General features: G+C 38.0%; 4 protein-coding genes across 5 annotated transcripts; 2 read left to right on the forward strand and 2 right to left on the reverse strand.

Moving 5' to 3' along the window:
• Positions 1-4,207: 4,207 nt before the first annotated feature.
• Positions 4,208-5,669, forward strand: LOC141643239 (uncharacterized). Its single transcript, XM_074452305.1, has 3 exons — positions 4,208-4,454; positions 4,550-4,602; positions 5,282-5,669. Exons 1-3 carry the CDS (start codon positions 4,364-4,366, stop codon positions 5,399-5,401), a joined length of 264 nt encoding a protein of 87 aa, XP_074308406.1. The 5' UTR covers positions 4,208-4,363; the 3' UTR covers positions 5,402-5,669.
• An 852-nt stretch (positions 5,670-6,521) lies between these two features.
• LOC141643238 (protein PNS1) lies at positions 6,522-10,210 on the forward strand. 2 transcript variants are annotated; one of them, XM_074452302.1, is made up of 5 exons: positions 6,522-7,103; positions 7,333-7,662; positions 7,816-8,730; positions 9,015-9,248; positions 9,756-10,210. In XM_074452302.1, exons 1-5 carry the CDS (start codon positions 7,086-7,088, stop codon positions 9,930-9,932), a joined length of 1,674 nt encoding a protein of 557 aa, XP_074308403.1. In that variant the 5' UTR covers positions 6,522-7,085; the 3' UTR covers positions 9,933-10,210. The 2 variants fall into 2 exon arrangements, with proteins under 2 accessions (XP_074308403.1, XP_074308405.1); XM_074452304.1 differs by having other exon boundaries at positions 6,578-7,103; positions 7,819-8,730.
• Positions 10,211-12,962: 2,752 nt separating this feature from the next.
• LOC141643242 (N-terminal acetyltransferase A complex catalytic subunit NAA10) lies at positions 12,963-13,960 on the reverse strand. The gene has a single exon (XM_074452308.1). It carries the CDS (start codon positions 13,688-13,690, stop codon positions 13,121-13,123), a length of 570 nt encoding a protein of 189 aa, XP_074308409.1. The 5' UTR covers positions 13,691-13,960; the 3' UTR covers positions 12,963-13,120.
• Positions 13,961-14,180: 220 nt separating this feature from the next.
• On the reverse strand, positions 14,181-19,883 carry LOC141643240 (F-box/WD-40 repeat-containing protein At3g52030). Its single transcript, XM_074452306.1, has 9 exons — positions 19,441-19,883; positions 18,351-18,545; positions 17,956-18,010; positions 17,671-17,769; positions 17,178-17,281; positions 15,984-16,073; positions 15,256-15,395; positions 15,040-15,124; positions 14,181-14,742 (listed from the first exon to the last, which is right to left on the reverse strand). Exons 1-9 carry the CDS (start codon positions 19,623-19,625, stop codon positions 14,364-14,366), a joined length of 1,332 nt encoding a protein of 443 aa, XP_074308407.1. The 5' UTR covers positions 19,626-19,883; the 3' UTR covers positions 14,181-14,363.
• Between the last annotated feature and the right edge of the window lie 414 nt (positions 19,884-20,297).

Consider the following 20,297-nt stretch of genomic DNA (forward strand, 5'->3'; position numbering starts at 1 on the left):
ATCCAACATGTTATCATTTCATCAACAAATTTCCTCATATCATCATTTTCTTTCACATGCTCAACTTTCTACTTCAACATCCAACAACTAACACATTCCATCACATCCGTAAACAAGTTAACCAAACACACATACGACTCGACAAACACTTCCCCCATGTGACCGGTTCAAAGTTGTAGGGCGACCCCTGCGACTTTAGGACGTCTCCCAAGCCTTTGCACTAGCTCCCACAACTTTTACCCCGAGTTCATTTTAATTGACTCCCTATGTTCATTAAGTTCATTGGTTACAGGTTTCAGGATCGTCGCTCTGATACCATTTGTAACACCCCCATACTCCAAGTGCCTTACCAGGACCACTCAGGTATGAAGACATTACCATCTCGGTTACCCGAGGCAATGATAATCAAACAACAATAAAGAAACAACGTTTATTATAAATAATTTAGCGAATAGTTACAATCCTCAAAACCAAACCAAAAGTACGATACATTATTCTCAAACTGACTGTCTAACTAAAATGTAAATAAACTAAAGGCTACAGCGGAAGACTCCTATCATCATGTCGTGGCATCCCAGCTATCCCAGTACTCATCTCAATACCTGCTCAATATCTGCTCACCATCCCCGAATGGATCACCGCAGGTTTACAAAACAACACCGGGGTCAGTACTAATCACACAATCAATATAGATAACAATAATAAGATAAACAGACAGCTGAACTGTCACACACACACACACACACGCCACCAACTCCCATCATCTCAATCCCGATCGTCCACCGGACCAGCCCCGCGATGGGGGACCGCAGCCTGCACCCACCAAATCCCCGCTCCACATAGTGAGCGATAACCCTGTCCATTAATGTGCACATCCCCTTCCGTGGCGGGTTCCACGAAGGGCGAAACTAGGGCGTGAAGTCACTCCCGCAAGTGACCCCACTCAGCCGAGAACGCATCTCGAGAACCATCAACAAGCAATCACAACCACAAACACAAGACAATCATTATATCAAACAACCAAATACAAAGACATCACCAATATCCCATTATGGGACTAATACCGAGTAGGAAATCCTACTCGGAAAGCACAAAATGATCAGGACGGTATCAACAATTTGTATCAAAAGCCTCTTCTACGAACCCTCCTCCTATCATATAACACATAGAGGCTACACATCACATACTACACACAAAAACCCCCAATCTCTAAATTAGGGTTTAACCAATTCAAGGGAAAAACAATAAAAAGAGTACGTAGATCTTACCCTCGACGCAAGGAACTCAACGATACGAATAACGACAAGAATCGACCGTCTCGAACTCCGGAATTGCTAAGAATGCGATTAGGAAGATGAACTGGTTGCTTTCTCTCTTAAACAGGGTTTTAGGTTTTGTAAAAGTGATTTAAAACAATGACGACGATACTTAAATACCTTAATCGCATAATTAACAAAACCCGAGAAAATTCCCCGTAAAACCGGACACTCGATCGAGTACCCAAGGTACTCGATCGAGTACCCCCTTACTCGATCGAGTACCCAACAGGTCAGAAACTATTTTATTTCGCAACCTACCCTTACTCGACAGAGTAAGGGCTACTCGATAGAGTACCCCAAGACTTATAAATACGGAGTATTACAGTAACGAATTCTTGGTGTTCATGTCACTACTTTGTGTCTTGACATGGCACGAAGTATTCGAACGATTTCCAATTTTCCACAATAAATTGGTGGCGACTCCACAAATGCAAAAGCTTGTTTATCCCAAGCGAACCCCGTGGGCCCGCGTCCGCACACCTAACCAATTGATTAACAATACCAATTAATCAAGAAACAATCAAATTGCATTTTTCATATACAATTCAAGAATATATTTAAAACGAGTAAATCAAGACCCTGCTACAATCAACCCGTCACTTTTGGATCAAAATTTGCCATGGTCAGAATTCGTCTGCAGATTGATACTTGACGTATACGAACATTCGGAACTAACTTTTGGATGAAGGTTGTTTATCTTTAAGGCGGTACATCGAAAACACTGTTGCGATGTTCCATTACGCTCTAGGACGGCGTAGTGCCATCACGCCGGTGGTTGGGTATTTCGGATCAGGACTGAGTTCGAATACAAAATCGTCTAATTAACCCAATAATTTAAACTGAAGAAAGTATTGATTTTATATACGACGGCGACATGGCTGGATATTTTGACGGCATTGAGGGAGACAAAGTTGTCAAACATGGTGGTACTAAGAGAAAGGGAGGAGTTCAGATGAAGTTGGTAGGTTAGAAAAGATAGAGAGGGAAAAAAATCAGAGGGAGAATGAGTGGGGGAAATGAGAAAGGTAGGATGGTTAAAAGTGTACTACGATGAGTAAAATGTGTACTGCGAAAATCAACGCCCATAAGCATAACCCTAATTAAAAGTAAAAAAACAGGGGTAAAATGGGAAGTTCATTAATATTATCGCGTACTCGAAGTAAATCGTGGCCGAATTATCAACGGATATCAAATGTAAGCTATAGTAAGCTAACACTAAACACAAATTCTCATTATAGATGGACATTATCCGTCTCGGACACTATCCGTCTATAGGTATAGACTAGGGATGACAATGGATCCAGGATCCGCTCCAGATCCGCAGGATCCGACCGGCATGGATCGGATATGGATCCTAATTTTTGGGACCCGTTGGATATGGATCGGATATGGATCCATTAGTTATAAAGCGGATATGGATCTGTATCTCACCACACAGATCCAGTTCCGATCCGCAGACCCGTTTTCAATAAAAAAAAAATTATCAAATTACTCATTTACTTACTTCACAAGTAAATAGGGTCCAATAACAAATAACTTAACGAAATGGGTTGATTTTGAAATTAATTATCTAAAATGGATCCACGTAGGATCGGTTTTGGCGAAACTAGATTAAGGATTAAAGTCGCTGAACCGGAGGACGATTTGGGGTTAAGTCGCTATCCCCCTTAGCGACCTTAGTGCCTTGTAAATAAGGAGAAAATTAAATAAAAAGATTGACTTTGGTACAAAATCGTTCTCTGGGAGAGCGACTTTGTAGATTATTTGCCAAAAAAAATAATAATACAGGTGCTGCAGATTGAACACATGACCTCACAGCTTTAGTTAACATACACCAACCACCAGGCTAATTTAATATTTATGTACTGTATTAAACAAGAAATTAATTCTTATAACAGTTAATTATATAGCGAGTTTTAACTGATTTTAAAAACTAAAGCACAATTACTGTTCATAGAATCGTTCTTACTCTGGTGGATAAAATGCAAGCAATAACCCCGTTAGTGCTGTGTTCGACTCCTTCATTGCAATATTATTTGATTTTTTTTAAAAAAATTGAATTGGAGTCTAATCGCTCACCCCCCAAAAGCGATTTGATTTTTTTTTTTTGTAAATTGCTTTAAAGTCTGGTCGCTTACCCCCAAGGCGACTTTGTTGCAAAGTCGCTTGTCCGCTAAGCGACTTGATTCAAAAACGCATTGCCCTAATATCAATTCGATTTACTTTTCGCCCAGGATATGGTCGCTTAGGGGGAGAACGATTTGAATCCGAGCTTAGCTTCGGTGATGACGTGGACCCATTTTGGGTAATAAGTTTGAAACGAACCCCATTTTGTTAATTTTTTTGGTTTTCAACCCCAATTGAAGAAAAAATTCGTATAAAAAAAATAAAAGTTGGTAGTGCATGACGTAACTTAGTGATTGTTACCAATTATGCCACTTAATTTGGCCACTAACATTGAATTTTGTAGACTCTATGCCACTTCGTAGTTTTGAAAGATGAAGTTGAAATGCTATTGTGTGCGTATAATATGCCACTGACCTAGTTTGTTATTGGCACACTTAATATCGCATGGGTAGGTCGTGTTACTTAACTTATAACACTATTGTGTTTGTTGTTTATTTTGATATTGCCTTAGATCCGCATAGCATCCAGATCCGACCCGGACCCGTCGGATATGGATATGGATCTGAGAAAATTGGACCCGTCGGATATGGATCGGATCTGGATTCAATGTGGAAAATGCGGATCTGGATCTGGATCTAGCTGGATCCGGTCCAGATCCGGCCCGTTGTCATCCTTAGTATTGACGGATAGTGTCCGTCTATAATGAGATGGACTGAACAGTAAACACTAAAATGGGTCAGCCCACAAAGAAAACCCAAACCCTGCGTTACTTGTTTGGCAGGTTGGCGGTTGGCCTTTGCATACTTCTTTGGTTCTCTCCCTCAAATTAATTGCAGAACCCTAGAAAATTCATAAACCCCTTTTAATTTCCCATCCATCCATCCATCCATCCATCTCAGTTGCTGCAAACAGCAGAGATGACGCAAAAGGCCAATTTGTTCAAAGGTCAACAGAAGAAGAAGATCATTCCTGCTAGTCGCCATGGCAAAGACGCTCATATTCGCAAAGGTAGGCCCCTTAGCTCCGCCACTGATCGTGTTACGTCCTTATTTCTATATCTTATCTTTTAGCCTTGTATACTTATTATGATGTTTAATTATCAGGAAAGAGGGCTATTAAGCCGTCCAAGATTTCTAAGGCTATGGATGCGGATCGAGTATGCTCTTCTATCTTTTTCTGCTTTTCTTTGTTTGATTCTGTTGTTTGTTTTCTATTTTACATGTTTAGTTACGTGGTACGAGTTTTAGATACTCAGGCCTCGTTCTTTTGGATTGATATTAACTGAAAGGACCCAACTGAAATGAACAGAACTGAACTGAACTGCAGTTAACTGAAATTAAGTCCAAATTAACCAGGCCTTAGTTGGTCTTAGTATGATTTTCTAATGTATTCATTCTGCTAATTGATGTAACCGCAGTCTCTGAAAGTGTGAAATTGTCATCTATCTTGACACGGTGGGACTCCTGTATTGGAAAGGCGGTTGATCCTAGCTGCTTAACTGAAGTTATGTGATCATGGGGATACAGAGTTGTTAATGTTATACTGCCAACATAATTTCATTCTTGGAATGCCGTAAATACCACTTTGAATCACTACTTCGTTAGGCTAACATGATTTTAGCTCTTTTTTTTTCATTGAGAAAACATAATTTTGATGGTGATTGTCAATAAGCGTGCATGTGTTAGAGTTATAGCTTGTCTTCTTGATTTCAGTATTGATATGTCAAGTGCTAAACTGCTGAAGTTGGTAGATACCCTGATGTCTTTTCTAATCTGGTAGCGGCCGGCCATATTTAATGTTATTGACACGAGTCTTGGGTACTTGAATGCAACCAGGAAATAACCAAGTTCATAAATAACTGCAATGAGATGAAAGCAGCCACTGTAGCTTGCAAGGAAGGTGGACATCTAAGTATTATCAAGCCGTCACAGGAGTCAGGCAGTTCAAAGAAGTAGGAGATGAAATTGTTTGGGAACAAAGTCGCTACCAAATGTAGATGGATTTTTGATAGAGAACCGTCCTAGGAACAAAAGATAGCAGTCGTCTAAGACTCTTAAGTTGTGAGATCTAGCACTTCCTTTTTTTATATGGCATACTTTGTAGTTTTATATGTTGGTTGCCGAATTGAGCTATATAAGCTTATGAGTAATGAGATTCTAAACTCTTTCAATTGTTATAACAAATGAACAAAAAATATGCAATTATATATTTACTCCCTTGAAATGTTTTTGTTGCTCGCACGAGATATCTTCCATCTTCCGGTTATTGTGATTGTCAGATTGATTAAAATATTGGGCTTGTTTCATGACCAGAAGTTGCAGGTGACCGTTGTTAGTTATCACCACCTAGCTATCGCATGTGTAGTTTTTTTGTTTCTTCTCTTTATTTTTTTACCAAAATTTGTTTCCTTCAACACTTTAAGCTACACGTCCTTAGTTGAGAATGAAAGTAAGATTTACAAGCATTAGATATTAATCTTACACTCGACTCAATATCCACTGAACATAGGTGTTCTATTTCTGAAAAGAGCATGTTGTCAATGAAGATTGCGATTTGCGAATGTCTTTTTTGTTGGAAGCCACTCGGAAATACCCTATTCTGGGTTCAACATAGGGGCGAGGTTGCTTACATTAGACCGTTTTACTTTATCATAGACCAAAGCCTTTGAGACGCAAAGTTACACTTTTGTACTCTTTTTTTTTTTTTTAAGTACGTGTATAAATAGCTGCTTTTGTTTACAAGGAAGTAATCTTAGGAAGAGTTGTTGTAGCCAGATTATGATCGTTGCGGTTAGGAGTAAGGGGGTATATTCCAGAACTCATGACGTGATACTTTACAAGTTGATACTAACAGAATTTGCAGTAGAACAAAATCGTCCAAATGCTGCAATTTTGAAAGGGTTACAGTATGATAGAGCTGATGATGTAAGAAGAACCGTAATGCCATATCAACGATACAAATGTACGCAACTTTCAGACATGGACTTGTCATTAAGCAGTGGATCCCACCATGTACGTGTTTCTGGAGTAAAGATTATGTAAATGTAATCTGTTTAACAGTCCCACTTATCCAATCATTCATCACAATCATACTATAAGCCATAAGTAACCCTCAAACCTAAGTCGCTCTCCAGACAACTTACTAAGATGTTGCTTTTCTAAACTTAATTTCGGTGCAACTCAATTCAATCAATATCTATTCCATTTACGTTTATTTAGCTTAGTTCCGTTTTATTCACTTCAATTTATTTGCATTATTATTATTACGGTATTGTTTTATTCAATTAATTATTTCAGATTAAATGCAAATGCAATCATGAATTCGAGAGATTCCAGTATGATTTAAAGTTTTCAACAAAGGCATCAAAAAGGAAGGCAGCCACACAGAAAGTTGACTTTACGCGCGGATGAGGAGCGTAGTTCCGAGTAACCCCCTAAAAAAAACATTACAAGTGGAGTAGTACGATTTGTCAGTGCCATAAAAACGAAAAGAAAAAAAGGTGAAGAAAGAATTTAACACCATCACTCCAAACTTTAACGTACTTGACCCAATAACGTCTTTCCACTACATCTCTCTCTTCTCTCTCTATTTTCCAACATCCTCACCGTCGCCGGCCACCAATCTCCCTTCCTCCCTCCAATGGGCGCCTTACAACCCGTAATAATCACTTCATAATTAACCCGTCTTTTATTTTTATTTTGTTCCGTAATTATCTTGTAAGACTGTTACACCTCATAATAATAAATGAAGCAGTCAACTTTGATGTTTTGTTAAATATTTTTTTTTATAATCGTTCACGCCTGCTGAATGTAAATATTGGTTCCGCCACTGAAATGAGGTGTACAAGTAGTGAATTTGCATTTTGACATGTTTTGAGTTTTTGCAGGAAGCAGGGGAAGACATAGAAAATGGAAAGGAAAAGGGAGGAGGGGAACATGTGGAGAAAGGTGAAAAAAAAGTAGGTGGTGGTGGTGGTGACACAAATTTCCATGCTTCAATGCTTAGGACATTGAATCCTACCAACCCTTTAAGAGTTGTCATCAATGGCGGCTCTAGACCGCCATTAAGGACTCCTGTTCCTCCTCATTTTCACCGTCCCCCGCCTCCTTTGTCTCACCCTCACCCTCACCCTCATCCTCCGCCTTCGTCTCAGCCTCGCCCTCCTTCGCCTTCGTCTCAGCCTCGCTCCATTCCTACCAACACTCCTACCCCTCAAGTAATCAATCATCTTTTCTATCTCCGTTATTTGAAAATGTTACTTTATTTTATCGCAAACAATAAAAAAGTTCAATGTAATTGTACGTATAATGTAGTATCTTTGTTTGGTAAATATGCTATGTTTTGAGATTTTATTTTTATATATTAACAGCAGCCGCCGTCAGTAATTTCATTGAACTCAAGAAGATACACCAACAAACTATGGTTATTTATATATATGCTACACAAGGTTGCGGTTATCGGGTTTGTCGGTTTCCTCATATACAAAGCAATAGAAGGATTTCTAGAAGGCGGGCGGTTCCGGAGAAAAGAGCAAGACATATTGAAGTATTACTTGCCACAAGTTGAAGCAGCTTGTTTTCTAAGCATAATTTTGGCATTTTTATGGCAGAAAGCAGTTAGAGTTTGGCCTAAATTTATGGTTCATTTCATATTATGGAGTAGTTTTGCTATGTCATTATCAGCTGGGATTCTCCTAATTTGCTTCCAAAAGCCGTCTACAGATGCCTGTGGAGTTGCGCTCATTGCTTACGCCATTGGGAATGGCTTGTACTCGTGTTGGGTCACACAACGAACTAGTTTTTGCATCAAAATCTTGATCAAGTCCCTCGAACCTGTCTTGAAATTTCCCGACTTGAATCACCCTTCTTATTACATGCTTGTGGCCGGGTTTTTATGGATGTCGTTGTGGATTTTAGCTGTGATTGGAGCTTTGAATTTCTATTTGCCACCATTGGTGATAATTGGACTTGTTTTGAGCTTAGCTTGGACTACTGAGGTTATGCGAAACGTGGCCAATTTGACAGTGAGTAGAGTAATTGCTTTGTATTACCTCAGGGGAATGCAATCCAGCACATATTTCTGCTTCCACAGGGCACTTACTAAGAACCTTGGAAGCGCTTCGCTTGGGTCGGTCTTTGTTCCTACGATTGAAGCGTTGAGGATCCTTGCTCGGGGATTGAATTTAGTCGAGGGTGAAGATGAATTCATGTTCTCTTGTGCTCATTGTTGCTTGAGTTGTATGAACTCTATTTTTAGATTTGGCAATGGTTGGGCCTATGTTCAGGTATTTCCCAATTTGGCAATGTGTTTTCCGTTTCACCTAATTTTTCATTCCATAAGAGTTTATATAGCTTACTTAATACATAAGCATAATGGAGGTTTACTGTCACACTGAATTGCTAATATTAGATGTTTCACATTTGAGTGTATTTGGTCTAGTATTCCACTTAAAACGGTGGCGTGAGTTTGCAGCTTTGAAAGTTGACAAACGTATTATAAAACCGTCTTACTCAAGTTTTTGTCATATTTGGTAAAAATGAGTAATAAGAAATGAGGGTAATGTGGCAGATAGCAGCATATGGGAAGAGTTTTGTGAAGGCATCACAGGATACATGGGGATTATTTGAGAAGGAAGAAATGGAAAGCATGGTTGATGCGGATATAATGTCTGCGGTGTGCTTCCTGTCGGGGGTATGCAGCGGTTCAATCTGCGTCATAATGGTGGCGCCATGGACGCATACGGTGCACAAAGGTTTCACTGCCACCATTTCTCTGCTTGCCTTCTTTGTTGGTTACCTCATGGTTGGTTTTCTTTTGCTCTTCTTCACCTACCAACCTCATCATTCATTTACTATCTTTTTTTCCAAAGTTTTTTCATCATTACTTGTCCTACTACATTTTTGTATTATTTGCTTATAGACCATGTGATCAACTAGGGACTATATGTCCTACTTGCTCATAATTTCCGAGTCTTGAAATAAATTTATTTCTAATCGTAGAAATACCTGTTTCATCTGAATCATTTGTTTATCTTTAATCAAAGATACCCCGAATAAAAAAAAAAAAAAAAAAAAAGGTAAGCAATTGACCGAGACGGAGAGATTATATTCTTAATTTGCTTATGGAGTTCTTTAAACTCGATCTTAAAACCGTATAGATGATTAGAATTTCTTAGTAAAAGCATCTTATACAAGATTTTTGTGAACATTTTAATAAGTCTTATGTTAGAATGATTTTTGTGAACATTATTATATTCGGAGAAGGGATTAATAATTAAAGTCGTGTTTGTATAATACATGTGGGATTCAGACAAGGATATCAATGGCATTACCACATGCATGTGTGAGCTGTTACTACGTATGCTATGCGGAGAATCCAGAGAACAGGCTGTTTGATCGGACGATTCCAGATCACTTACAGTTGCTTAAATTAGGCCGCGACGTTGCTGTTCCGACTCCAAGAGTTCCCCGTCGGTTCAACCAATAACAAGAGGTGAAACATAAACATAATGAATGTTTCAGACTAGTTTAGTTTAGTGTACAAATATTGGATTATTGTTTCCTCCCTGATTTAATTATTAGCTCACCTTTGAGATTTATATTTAGGTGATTAAATGTACCAAGAATAATAAGCACCATTTCGGTAGCATCGAGTCACATGGCTCATAACAGATCTAGTTAGTCCGTCTGTTCATCTCTAATCTCCCTGTAATGTTGATAAGGAATTCTTTTGTACATATGAGACATTTTTTATCTTGTCCAAAATTACTTGTTTTAATGTTTTAATAATAAATAATTAATACGGAGTAACATAAAATGACATAAGACTCGTCTATACCAAATTTATAGTAGGTCATTGTGTATACCTACTGAATAAAAAAACTGAACAAAATAGAGGGATTTAAAATGAGTCGAAATTGAGTCTAAAAGAACGGGGACGGGGTAATCCAGAGAGGTTGTGCAAGTTAGAGCGCAGCCACAATCATGCAACACAAACAAGGGATTGAATGTTGTAGGGTATTATGCTGATGAGGATGATTGCGACTAGTTAACATAATGCAGGATTCATCCACGTTTATTTTATTTGATTTCTTTTGAAAATGGTGGCAAATGAATCCATTAAAACACCCCACATCATATTCCTCCCACCAATGCCACAAATTGTATAAAGAAAGTGACTTCTCTTTCATGCATTTCGTCTATTATTAATTATTGGGGAGGAAGATAATGTTAAGTGCCCACCATACCACTTGTAATTTGTTTGTTTGATAAACCAGCTGAGTCAAGTTTAACATTATCGTACAATGCTCTATTATCTTGCTAACAAAATCCCCCACTTCATTGGAATCTCATTTCTTTTCACTTGCTTTTAACTACACACTTTTAATTAATCAAAGATTATAGACAATCTGTTAATCTGCATTGTCAAACTGTCATTTGACAATGCCTCCAAAAGATTTACTTACTCTATGGTCTCTACTAAAGATGAAAGTAGTCAAGTAGGCTATGCCAGAACGTGTATTAATTTGTACTGGTCCACCATATTTGGAGAAGAAACTAGAAAAAGACATGGCTCAGGCAAAGGAAGGTGAGCTTCGTGTCATATCGTGCCTTGCCGGCCAAATGGAAATGACGGCCAAGCAATGGCCTGCAACCCAGGGTGTGTCGTGTCGTGACTGCTTGGCATGCTTTACCAATTCGTCAACTGCAACTTTATTTCTTTGTATTTTGGACTTGCCCATACGGCTATTGTCGTACCATGCTGGCTGTGTCCATGTCTAGGCTCTACGTGTACACGCGTGTGATGTATTTTACACTAATTTGGATCATTTTCATTTATTCATCTCTCCATTTCCTTCAATTTCCTTTCAATAGTCCATATTCTATTCTGGGACGCTCTATCGTCCATTTTTAATGGTGATTTAACTATTGTTCTATTAGAGAAAATAGACGGAATTTGAGAGAAAAAGAAATGGACCTACTTATCTTAGCCATTCGCCCTATACTATTGAAAGAGAAATACAACTGGACTTAAAAAAAGATAATACAACACAAAACAACTTTGATTGATCAACCCACACAAAATGGACTTAAAAAAGATAATACAACTATGTTTATATTATGTGGCTAATTTTATAAATGTTGCTCCGTATAATTATTACACAGATAATTCCGCTTGAACCTTTTAAATAACCTTATGTGATCATTTTTATGGTAAAATGTGACCATTTAAACTGAGTTACATTTAACTGTAAATAGGTCATATATAGCCCGTTTGAAAGGAAGACTTTCTGTAATTATTATATCGTACAAGTTTAAATGAAAGTATTGAACAAAACTAACACACTACGCAATTCATAAGTAGGAGCTTGGTAAAGGACATACGGAGCATCACTTCGTAAACAAGGTAAAATTAAAGCGTAATAGAAGAAGGTGACGACGCACGAGGCAAGTTGATAGAATAGGACGATAGACTTTAGAGCAAGCGACATAGTGTGGTACACTATAATCAATTAATCATACCAAAGTTAAGAAAGATTCCAAGTGAAACAAGAAACCAAAGCAATGAATCAAAGATGGAAGGCATAGCAGAGCAAATGCTAAACTTCACATAAGTGCACTGAAATGAACTACAGACCTAAAGCATCTTACAACTGTTTTAATGACAATTTGGAATCGGCAAGTCATTCTTCCTTACAAAAGCACATGACGATGAACGTTGAAAGCACAGAAAGACAGGCAAACACGAGAACATCTAGAAAAGATCGGAATAAGCCTCCTACTCCAAATTCTCTGGTACTTTATAGTTTTCTGACACACCACTGCTGCTGAAGCCCAAGCTCTTACAAGTTACAATCTTAAATCAAACATCCCCCAATGAAGTACTAGCAATTCATCAGTATTCCAATTCAAACAAAAGTCGAGGCACAAAATACATCCATTAAACTAAACTGACCAACTGCACACTATGCCGTAAGCACCTAAAAAGAGGCAGCTGCAATACTCCAACAAAACCTTGGCAAGCTAGCACCTTTCGACTCAGATTCTGCTTACTAAAACTAGTACACATGAATGGTGTAGTACTGTAGCACATGGCGACACTACTCCTGACCGACACTTTCACTCTATCAGTCAATGTTACCATTACGGAGCATTCTTTTAGCAATGTCTCTGAATTCAAAATCTGACAAGAATCCATGTCAACTGTAAAATGCAGTGCAGCCAAAACATTCCAGCGAGATTCAAAGAAACACGCCTCAAGCAATCAATCACAGCATTCACAGGTATAATTCACAAATCACGATTTCACAAAACATGAACACTACATTTACTCTAAATGCGCACACAATTGCATAAAAGCCAATTCACACCTCAAAATAACACTCCCACAATTTCAGTCAATCGTATACAGTATCCAAAATACGTGCCAGAATTTTGAAAAATGTATACATTTCCCAATAACAAATTCAATTAGATTTCCAAGCACATTGATACCAAAAATTAATTGCAAATGAAATTCAATGCATGATATAATCAATTTCTCATTATCAATATCGAAAACACAAAGTATAACCAGCGCACAACATATCCTTCCAAAATCACCAAAATGATCAATACACCTGTTTCATTACAATTCCAAAAACAACAGCAAGAACTGAACTTTTATCTCACCAATTACGCCGACGCCCCGGATTTCTCAACTTCACCACCAACAACACCAGCAGAAGAACAGCAACCTCCACCATGATGATGATGATGATGATGCCTGTGCCCATGAGCAGTCTTAACCTTGAAAGTCTTCCTCATATCATAAGCATCTTCACCATCAGCATAATACTTAGCCTCCATATCATGAATCTTATACCCTAAAGTCTCAGTATACAATCTAAAAGCAGCACGATTACTCTTCCTCACATGAAGCGAAACATACTCCGCTTCATACACATGTTCCATGGCGGATTGCGCCGCTGACATAAGCTTCGTCGCTAACCCTAATTTCCTGTGTGTTCGAACAACTGCAAGCGAGGTTATGTGTCCATGGCATTCAGTGCTTTCTTCCTCCATTTTCGCCAACACGTATCCGACTATTTTACCGTTGTAATCTTCGGCGACGTAGAGGAGTTGCGGCCATGAGAGGATGTGGTAGAAGTAATACTTCATTTGGTAGTTTTCTGGAAGGCATAGGAGATTGCATGCTTGCATTTGGAGGAGATCGTCTACTGTGGCTTTTCTTATGCATACCATTGTTGCGAATTTTGATGCGTTAGGGTTTTGAAATTGGGGAAGAATTGGACAAATAGAGGGAGAGAATCAGAGATGATATACCAGTTGGAGTTGGTGGTGGTGTTGGGCTCTCACAATTATTCTGCTCTACACCCAACTTTCGCGCCGAATATATCCTCAAACAACTACATCAAAAATATACATATAAAATACCCAAGACGTTCTAGCATATTGATTAATCGAGTTGTGGTAACACATAACAGCTTCAAATCCCTCTGTGTTTATTATATCGCTCTTATGACTCATTTGACACGTCACTTGATAATATCAAACCTCGATATCACCCTAATTTTAATATTATTCTACATGAAAATAGACCCTCACATTTTCTATTGATAAATGACCGCGTCAAAGACTGAGTACCAATCAGTGTATCACGATACCTACCGTTACATTTAGATATAATCATGACGTGCTCGACATGCTAGAGTGCTAGATGCTCTATATTGACGTTACTCGAGTTAGGAATACCATTGTGACTTCACTATTAAAGCAATCTGGACATAGAAAGCTCGTTTTTCAGACAATTATCAACACATGGAATAACAAAGAAAGTATGCAAGTAGAAATTAGTTTACTTCTAACTGAATTACAATAGGCAATCTTCATACAACAAGTATAAGAGATTATACAACTAATTCCTCGTTTTGCTTGTGAACTTCCATATTCTGATATACTTGCTGTTATGAGTAGTTACGACCTTTTCCATCCCAACAGCCAAGCACTTGATGGGTGGTCGAGCCGTCAGAGGAATGTCACTTATGTTGGCATCACAAGGCAATCTGTTAACCTCCTTTCTTTCAACCAACCCAAACAAACTTTTGGTACGAGTCAACTTAGCTTTCCTTTCATCCATTACACAGCTTGAAAGAACCTCACCACTATTCTGATCCAAAATGCGCACAACACCGTCTATTCCACCAACCACTAACGTCGAAGGGTCATTACTCAGGCACTGTATTGAATATACCACGTTCGGGCTCACCCGTTTCTCCCACAATGATTTCATTTTCCTGAATTATATTAATTATGCAATCATTCAGAAATCAGAATTAACCCAACAACATTACCACAGTAACGAGTATGAAGTATTGAAGTGCAACCACTTTAGTGAGCCATTTTGCTTCATTCCATTATAATCCATAACCAAAGAGGCAAAGAGTAACGAGTCTTTAGCTCCATTGAAAATGGGGGAAAAAAGAACAGAATAACAAGCTCTGTTCATAATTTTTTTAATGTGAGAAGGGAACAACAAAGGGGCAGTTTTGATGAAGACGGGTTTTGAACCCAGATAATGATCAGCAATTTACCTAAGGTCCCAACAGGCGGCATAACCAGCAGTTGATCCAGTAAATACCAGTTGTGAAGAAGGATTGTAGCACAAGGTCTTAATCCCTGATTAATATCAGGTCACATAGAAAAAAAACATGGGTTACATCACTAAATGAAGGAACCATACTCTAATAGAGTCAGTAGATGTTCTGTCCGAGTTATGAATTAGTGCACAAAAGAAGCAAAATCATAACCTGTACGATCACTTGCCCTCAAAACAGCTACTCTTTGATCAGATGTTGGACCATATAAAGTTACACTTCCAAGAGACGAACCACTCAGAATAAGCTGGTCCTCTCCCAATGCTAAACATGTTACAGGTGCAGAGTGCATCCTGCAAGTACAAATAGAGACTTATCAGCAGGATATCATAACCACTCCATAGATTACATAGTTGCATCGAATTCTATCAACCACTGAGCTTTGTGCAAACAAAAATAATGTTTGGACATTTACTTAAAAATACACAACCCTCACGACTAATCTCCGTAATTAGGAGTATAAGAGTATTAGTACCTTTCCCTCTCTAACAAAAGTTTTAATCAAAATTACATAAATTGGCAGATATTTTTTTTTTGTTTATGGAAATATTGATATGATGAACACTTGGTGGTAATCACCGTTAACCACTTCATCCCAATATGACAATCTTGAAAATGCAACAGAGTAATCGATCACTGTTAAAGACAGGCGTGGGCATGAAAATATGAAATAACTTAGTAAAGATCACAATTCCAAATATGTATAATTGCTCAAAAGTAAACATTGAGTCTAGAGTCTAGACTTGATAATATAAGAAGCAGAAATAAGCATCAACCATCAACTGTTTGGTTAACGAACATAAGTCATAATATGATGATCAAGGCCTTTCGTCATAACTCATAAAGTATACAAAAACAGGTCACCGCGGAAGGCAGATTACCGTATTATTCGAGAACAACTCTTACTGTACATGTCAAAAACCCTAACTGTTCCGTCTTCGCATCCAACTGCAGCTTCTGGATCCATGTACCTTCACGAACAAATAGAGTCAACTCTAGGATGGTGTAGGAATGGGGAAGAAACAACTTACGAATTTCAAGGAATTTATTGTAGTAGAAATCAGTCTAACCAGACTAAATAAAAACAGCCCAATAGTTGAGAGGATTCTAAGTGACTATTCCCCCTCAGTATGGAGACTCCAGAAAAGGTACATTTTACTGTCACATCTGGTATTTGTAACTTTATTATAGCATGCACTGAAAGGCAGTAAATCTTCGTTAGTACTTAGTAGTCCTTTTGAGCATAAATGCATAATACAACAAATATCAATCACAGTTGGATTACTAGTTGTACTGTAACGGAGTTCCAACAGATCCTCCAACTGAATCAGTAGTACAGGAACGGAGTTCCACAGCGAATTAGGTCAACATAGTGCTTTATATTTGTCTCAAACCCGTTCCCCAGACCAAATCGAATATTGAAACATGGAACATTAATCTCAATCACGATAAAGAAAGAGCATAGACAGGTTAGCAAGTTGGCGGCTACATGAACCTTTTCAAATTTAAAACAATCAGAGTTCATAAGGAAAATGTCACCAAAACAGAGCTACAATTTAATGTGAAAAACAAACATTCGTGTACTTTCAAACATGAAACATGGCCTAAAATAAGTATTCTACAATACAAAGTAGTGAGCTCAAGAGTACTCTGAAACGAACTAATTCGCAAGCAAATCACAAATTAATTTGCAGTTCACGGAATACTTGGGGGAATACAGCAACCATGATAGGAGGATAAAGTTAATTAGCAACTGAGAGAATGATAGTAGGTCCATATTCCAAAAGAACTTGGTCATTAATCATGATACAAAAGATTATGACAGGATAGGACCCTCAAAGTTTACGAGCTACTTTTCACTCAATGCCTCAGACTCGTAAACCTTAACATAAGTAGCATATCTAAATCTCAATCTTTTAATCAATGTAGTTACTTGGGAAATAGTTATAAAACAGAAACGAATGCTTGAAGTACTGGAGAAAAAAAAAAAAAAAAAGAACGGAGTATTTTCTAGGATGAAAACCAGTCAGTGCAAAACTGCAAATATTAAGTAAAGGAAGCCAGAGGAACCCTACCTCATACACAAGCCCTTTGGAAAGGTGCCTTCACGTGAAGGAAATATACTACGGTTTCCATGGCGTCTCCATATGCATATGCGGGTCCCAGTCAAACCAACGACCTATTAAAAACACGGCAAAACCTTGAAAAGTCATCAACTTATTGTCCTTGAGAGTGTAGAATAATTAAAGGGCAAACTTTTAAACTGGTCCATGTTCACATTATTGAACATAGAGAGCAGAGAAGGCATTGAGAAAGAAGGCAACATTCAGAAATAGGCATAGCTTGCCAAATGGTGGAGAACTGCAGCTTCATCAGTTTCAATCAACAACTTACCCACTGAGTTCGTGAAGTCTAAGTAACTTCTCTAATAAACTTAGCACAGTTGGCATGATTAAATGTCATTGTTGGATAGTTTTTTAATTGAAAAAAAAAAAACAAAAAAACAAAAAACAAATTGGGGGCGCAACAGAGTAAGAAAAAGTGGAAAATAGGACACTTCTTTTTTACCTTGCTCTCATCAAAATCAAAATCAACTAGAGGTGGCAGATCAGACAGAGAATATTCTTCTAAGCATTTGCAACTTTCTGCCGACCAAAGTCGCATTACCTGACATTATTTAGGAGAGGAAAAAAGGAAATGTATAACTGTCAGAAGGTTGGCAAAAGAGGAAGAAACTGAGGAATGTAGAGGTAATATACCATCATAGAACTGCAGTGACAATTATCAGACATTTATGACTGTAAAGTCAAAATATCAGGAAAGGATGTCAGAAACTAAATAATAAAATAATACCTTGTCACCTACACCAGTAAGAATCAAACCCATCTTCATCCGGCATTGTTCAACCCTAAAGAGTACAATGTTAGAAATGCAATTCACAAATGTTCCCTGGGCCAGTTTCCACTTCCCATATATCAATGGATGAAGTCCTCTCCCTCCGGCCCTCCCGGGAGACTAGAACTAAATAGATGACTTTTTTATCAAATTATGGTTGAACTTTTGATGGTAGGCTTTCTCAAAGAGTCAAAGTCATGGTCAAAAGCAAGCAACAGCTATGACTTGGTCAGTACAATGCCATATGATAACACTGAGTGGGCTGTATATTGCAGTTGCTGCCTATTCTGTGGTGTTGCTTTGCACTAAACTACACAAGGAAAAAATGTCATGATTTTAGTGATAGGACTTACCCAGATGTATGACCTATCCATTGATTAACATGGACAGAACCATTAATGAGAGAAGACCTATGACGCCGCATTGCCATATCCTCAAGGACAGCATTCAATGGTCTTCCCATATCAATCAAAGAGTATGAGGCATCAGCGATCACCTTCTTGGTGTACAACGCATGCAATAATCTAGATCTGTTAATTACCATATTCCTATAAACACATGGAACAACTTCTCTCAGTATCCCTTAAAAGAACTCCAACAACGCAATAAATTAGGAGTAATAATAAAATGATAATATCAGTATGAAAAGTTTGCTCAATCCATACACTACAGGGGCTAAATGAATCAAACATAAAGACATACTCATCAAATTTAAGATATTAGGCATATTATACAATGAATAGACCTAAGAATTCAGTTACTTAGGCAACTAATTCCCAAGCCAATTATTAAACTCAATTTCAGTCTGACATTTAGTCAGCTTAAAAGGCATAGAGATTGCCAAAAACTGTCGATTTCAACCCTTCAAAAGAGTTTTTAATATCAGTTGCATACTTGCGCTCGCCCTTGGAAAGGTTATGTAATATCAGTTGCATTCCTTAAGCAAACTGAGGAACACTACCCTAAATCAGTCGCATTCAGTAACATCTTGAGGAAAAAGCTTTAGAGCATAAAACTTACAAAAACATAAGCAAACAGCCACACACTGGTCAAAGTGGATTGAAAGCCGTAAGGGCAGTTTTGATACTAACGGTTTTTAAACCTTGGTCGTGAGTATCACCATTCAACGACTATACCGGCTAGATGCATCCTACTTTGTTACTACCAAAACAATTGAAAGACCTCGCCTTTAAAATGAAATTCAGCAGAAAGGCTGAAATCTATAATAACCCATCATTTATTTACACACGAAAATAAAACCTTTGAGTTCTAAGCCATAAACCCAGAATCAATTTAATCAAAGTAACCAACTTTGAATTGCAAAAAGAAAGAATAAATAAAGCGGTGGATGGAAATTGCATAAAGTGGTAGTTAATCAAATGAATAAAACAAGGAATAATAATAATAATAATAATAATAATAATAATAATAAAAAAAAAGTACCAGGATTTACAGACAGCAGAGCAACGAACGAGGTCGAAGAAATCGAGAAAAGAGAAAATGATACAGAGGGTGTCTCCATTAATCCAATCCATGCTCTTTCCTGTCCTCCGCCTACTCTTCTCTCCGCCGCTCGAACTTCCACCGGCGAAAGCGGTGGCGGTGGCGGTGGCGGTGCTCCGTTTCATACCTGCCTTTTCTCTCCTGTCTTTTGTTTTCTACTTCTATTCTTGAGCTGCTGATGATTGATGAACGAACGGGTATTAAGTTCTAGTTGCACGTTGCCAATTTTTTATTTATTTTTTTGGGCACAAAGCACACCGCTAAAACCAACCCGACCAAAAGAGGCTGACGGCTGACCCAGACTCGACACCTCAAATTGATCAAAATTAAATAATCAAATATAATCTTAATCAGAATTAACCCGAGCTTTGTTGGACTTGAATGATCTGACCTAAAAATGATTTGATCTGAAATGACTTGAAATAGCTAATTTGAAATCATAGTTGATACTCCTAATTTTGTGACACTCTTACAAATATGTAGTTTTGCAAAGAACGCATTTTTTTTAGTGAAATCTACTAATACAACCCCTTTGATCTATAAGTTACCTGAATGAATGGCCCGTACCCCAGATGACCCGATAACTATACACCCAAATTAGACTTGGAATTCTAAATGACCTGACTGGACTGAATCTGACCGGACTATGGGATGCACCGGACATAAACCGACTGAAGTAGACCCGATTGATTGTTTGGTCTACATATGAATAGTTCCTCTCTTCCATCTATATTGTCGTTCGTGTTATAAACTTATTCTCTCAAAAATATAGTACTTTGTACAAAGTAAATGTAGAA

The sequence above is a fragment of the Silene latifolia genome, chromosome 2 (genome assembly GCF_048544455.1).
Source record: "Silene latifolia isolate original U9 population chromosome 2, ASM4854445v1, whole genome shotgun sequence".
Classification (NCBI taxonomy): Eukaryota; Viridiplantae; Streptophyta; class Magnoliopsida; order Caryophyllales; family Caryophyllaceae; genus Silene; species Silene latifolia.

Coding starts and splice junctions, on each gene's coding strand:
- LOC141643239 (XM_074452305.1), top strand. CDS start 4,364: ATGACGCAAAAGGCCAATTTGTTCAAAGGTCAACAGAAGAAGAAGATC. Junction 4,455..4,549: donor AGACGCTCATATTCGCAAAG/GTAGGCCCCTTA, acceptor TTTAATTATCAG/GAAAGAGGGCTATTAAGCCG. Junction 4,603..5,281: donor AGGCTATGGATGCGGATCGA/GTATGCTCTTCT, acceptor GAATGCAACCAG/GAAATAACCAAGTTCATAAA.
- LOC141643238 (XM_074452302.1), top strand. Junction 7,663..7,815: donor CCAACACTCCTACCCCTCAA/GTAATCAATCAT, acceptor ATATATTAACAG/CAGCCGCCGTCAGTAATTTC. Junction 9,249..9,755: donor TCTTTGTTGGTTACCTCATG/GTTGGTTTTCTT, acceptor TGTGGGATTCAG/ACAAGGATATCAATGGCATT.
- LOC141643242 (XM_074452308.1), bottom strand. CDS start 13,690: ATGGTATGCATAAGAAAAGCCACAGTAGACGATCTCCTCCAAATGCAA.
- LOC141643240 (XM_074452306.1), bottom strand. CDS start 19,625: ATGAAACGGAGCACCGCCACCGCCACCGCCACCGCTTTCGCCGGTGGA. Junction 18,011..18,350: donor TGGATAGGTCATACATCTGG/GTAAGTCCTATC, acceptor TGTACTCTTTAG/GGTTGAACAATGCCGGATGA. Junction 16,074..17,177: donor CCAAAGGGCTTGTGTATGAG/GTAGGGTTCCTC, acceptor TTGTTCGTGAAG/GTACATGGATCCAGAAGCTG.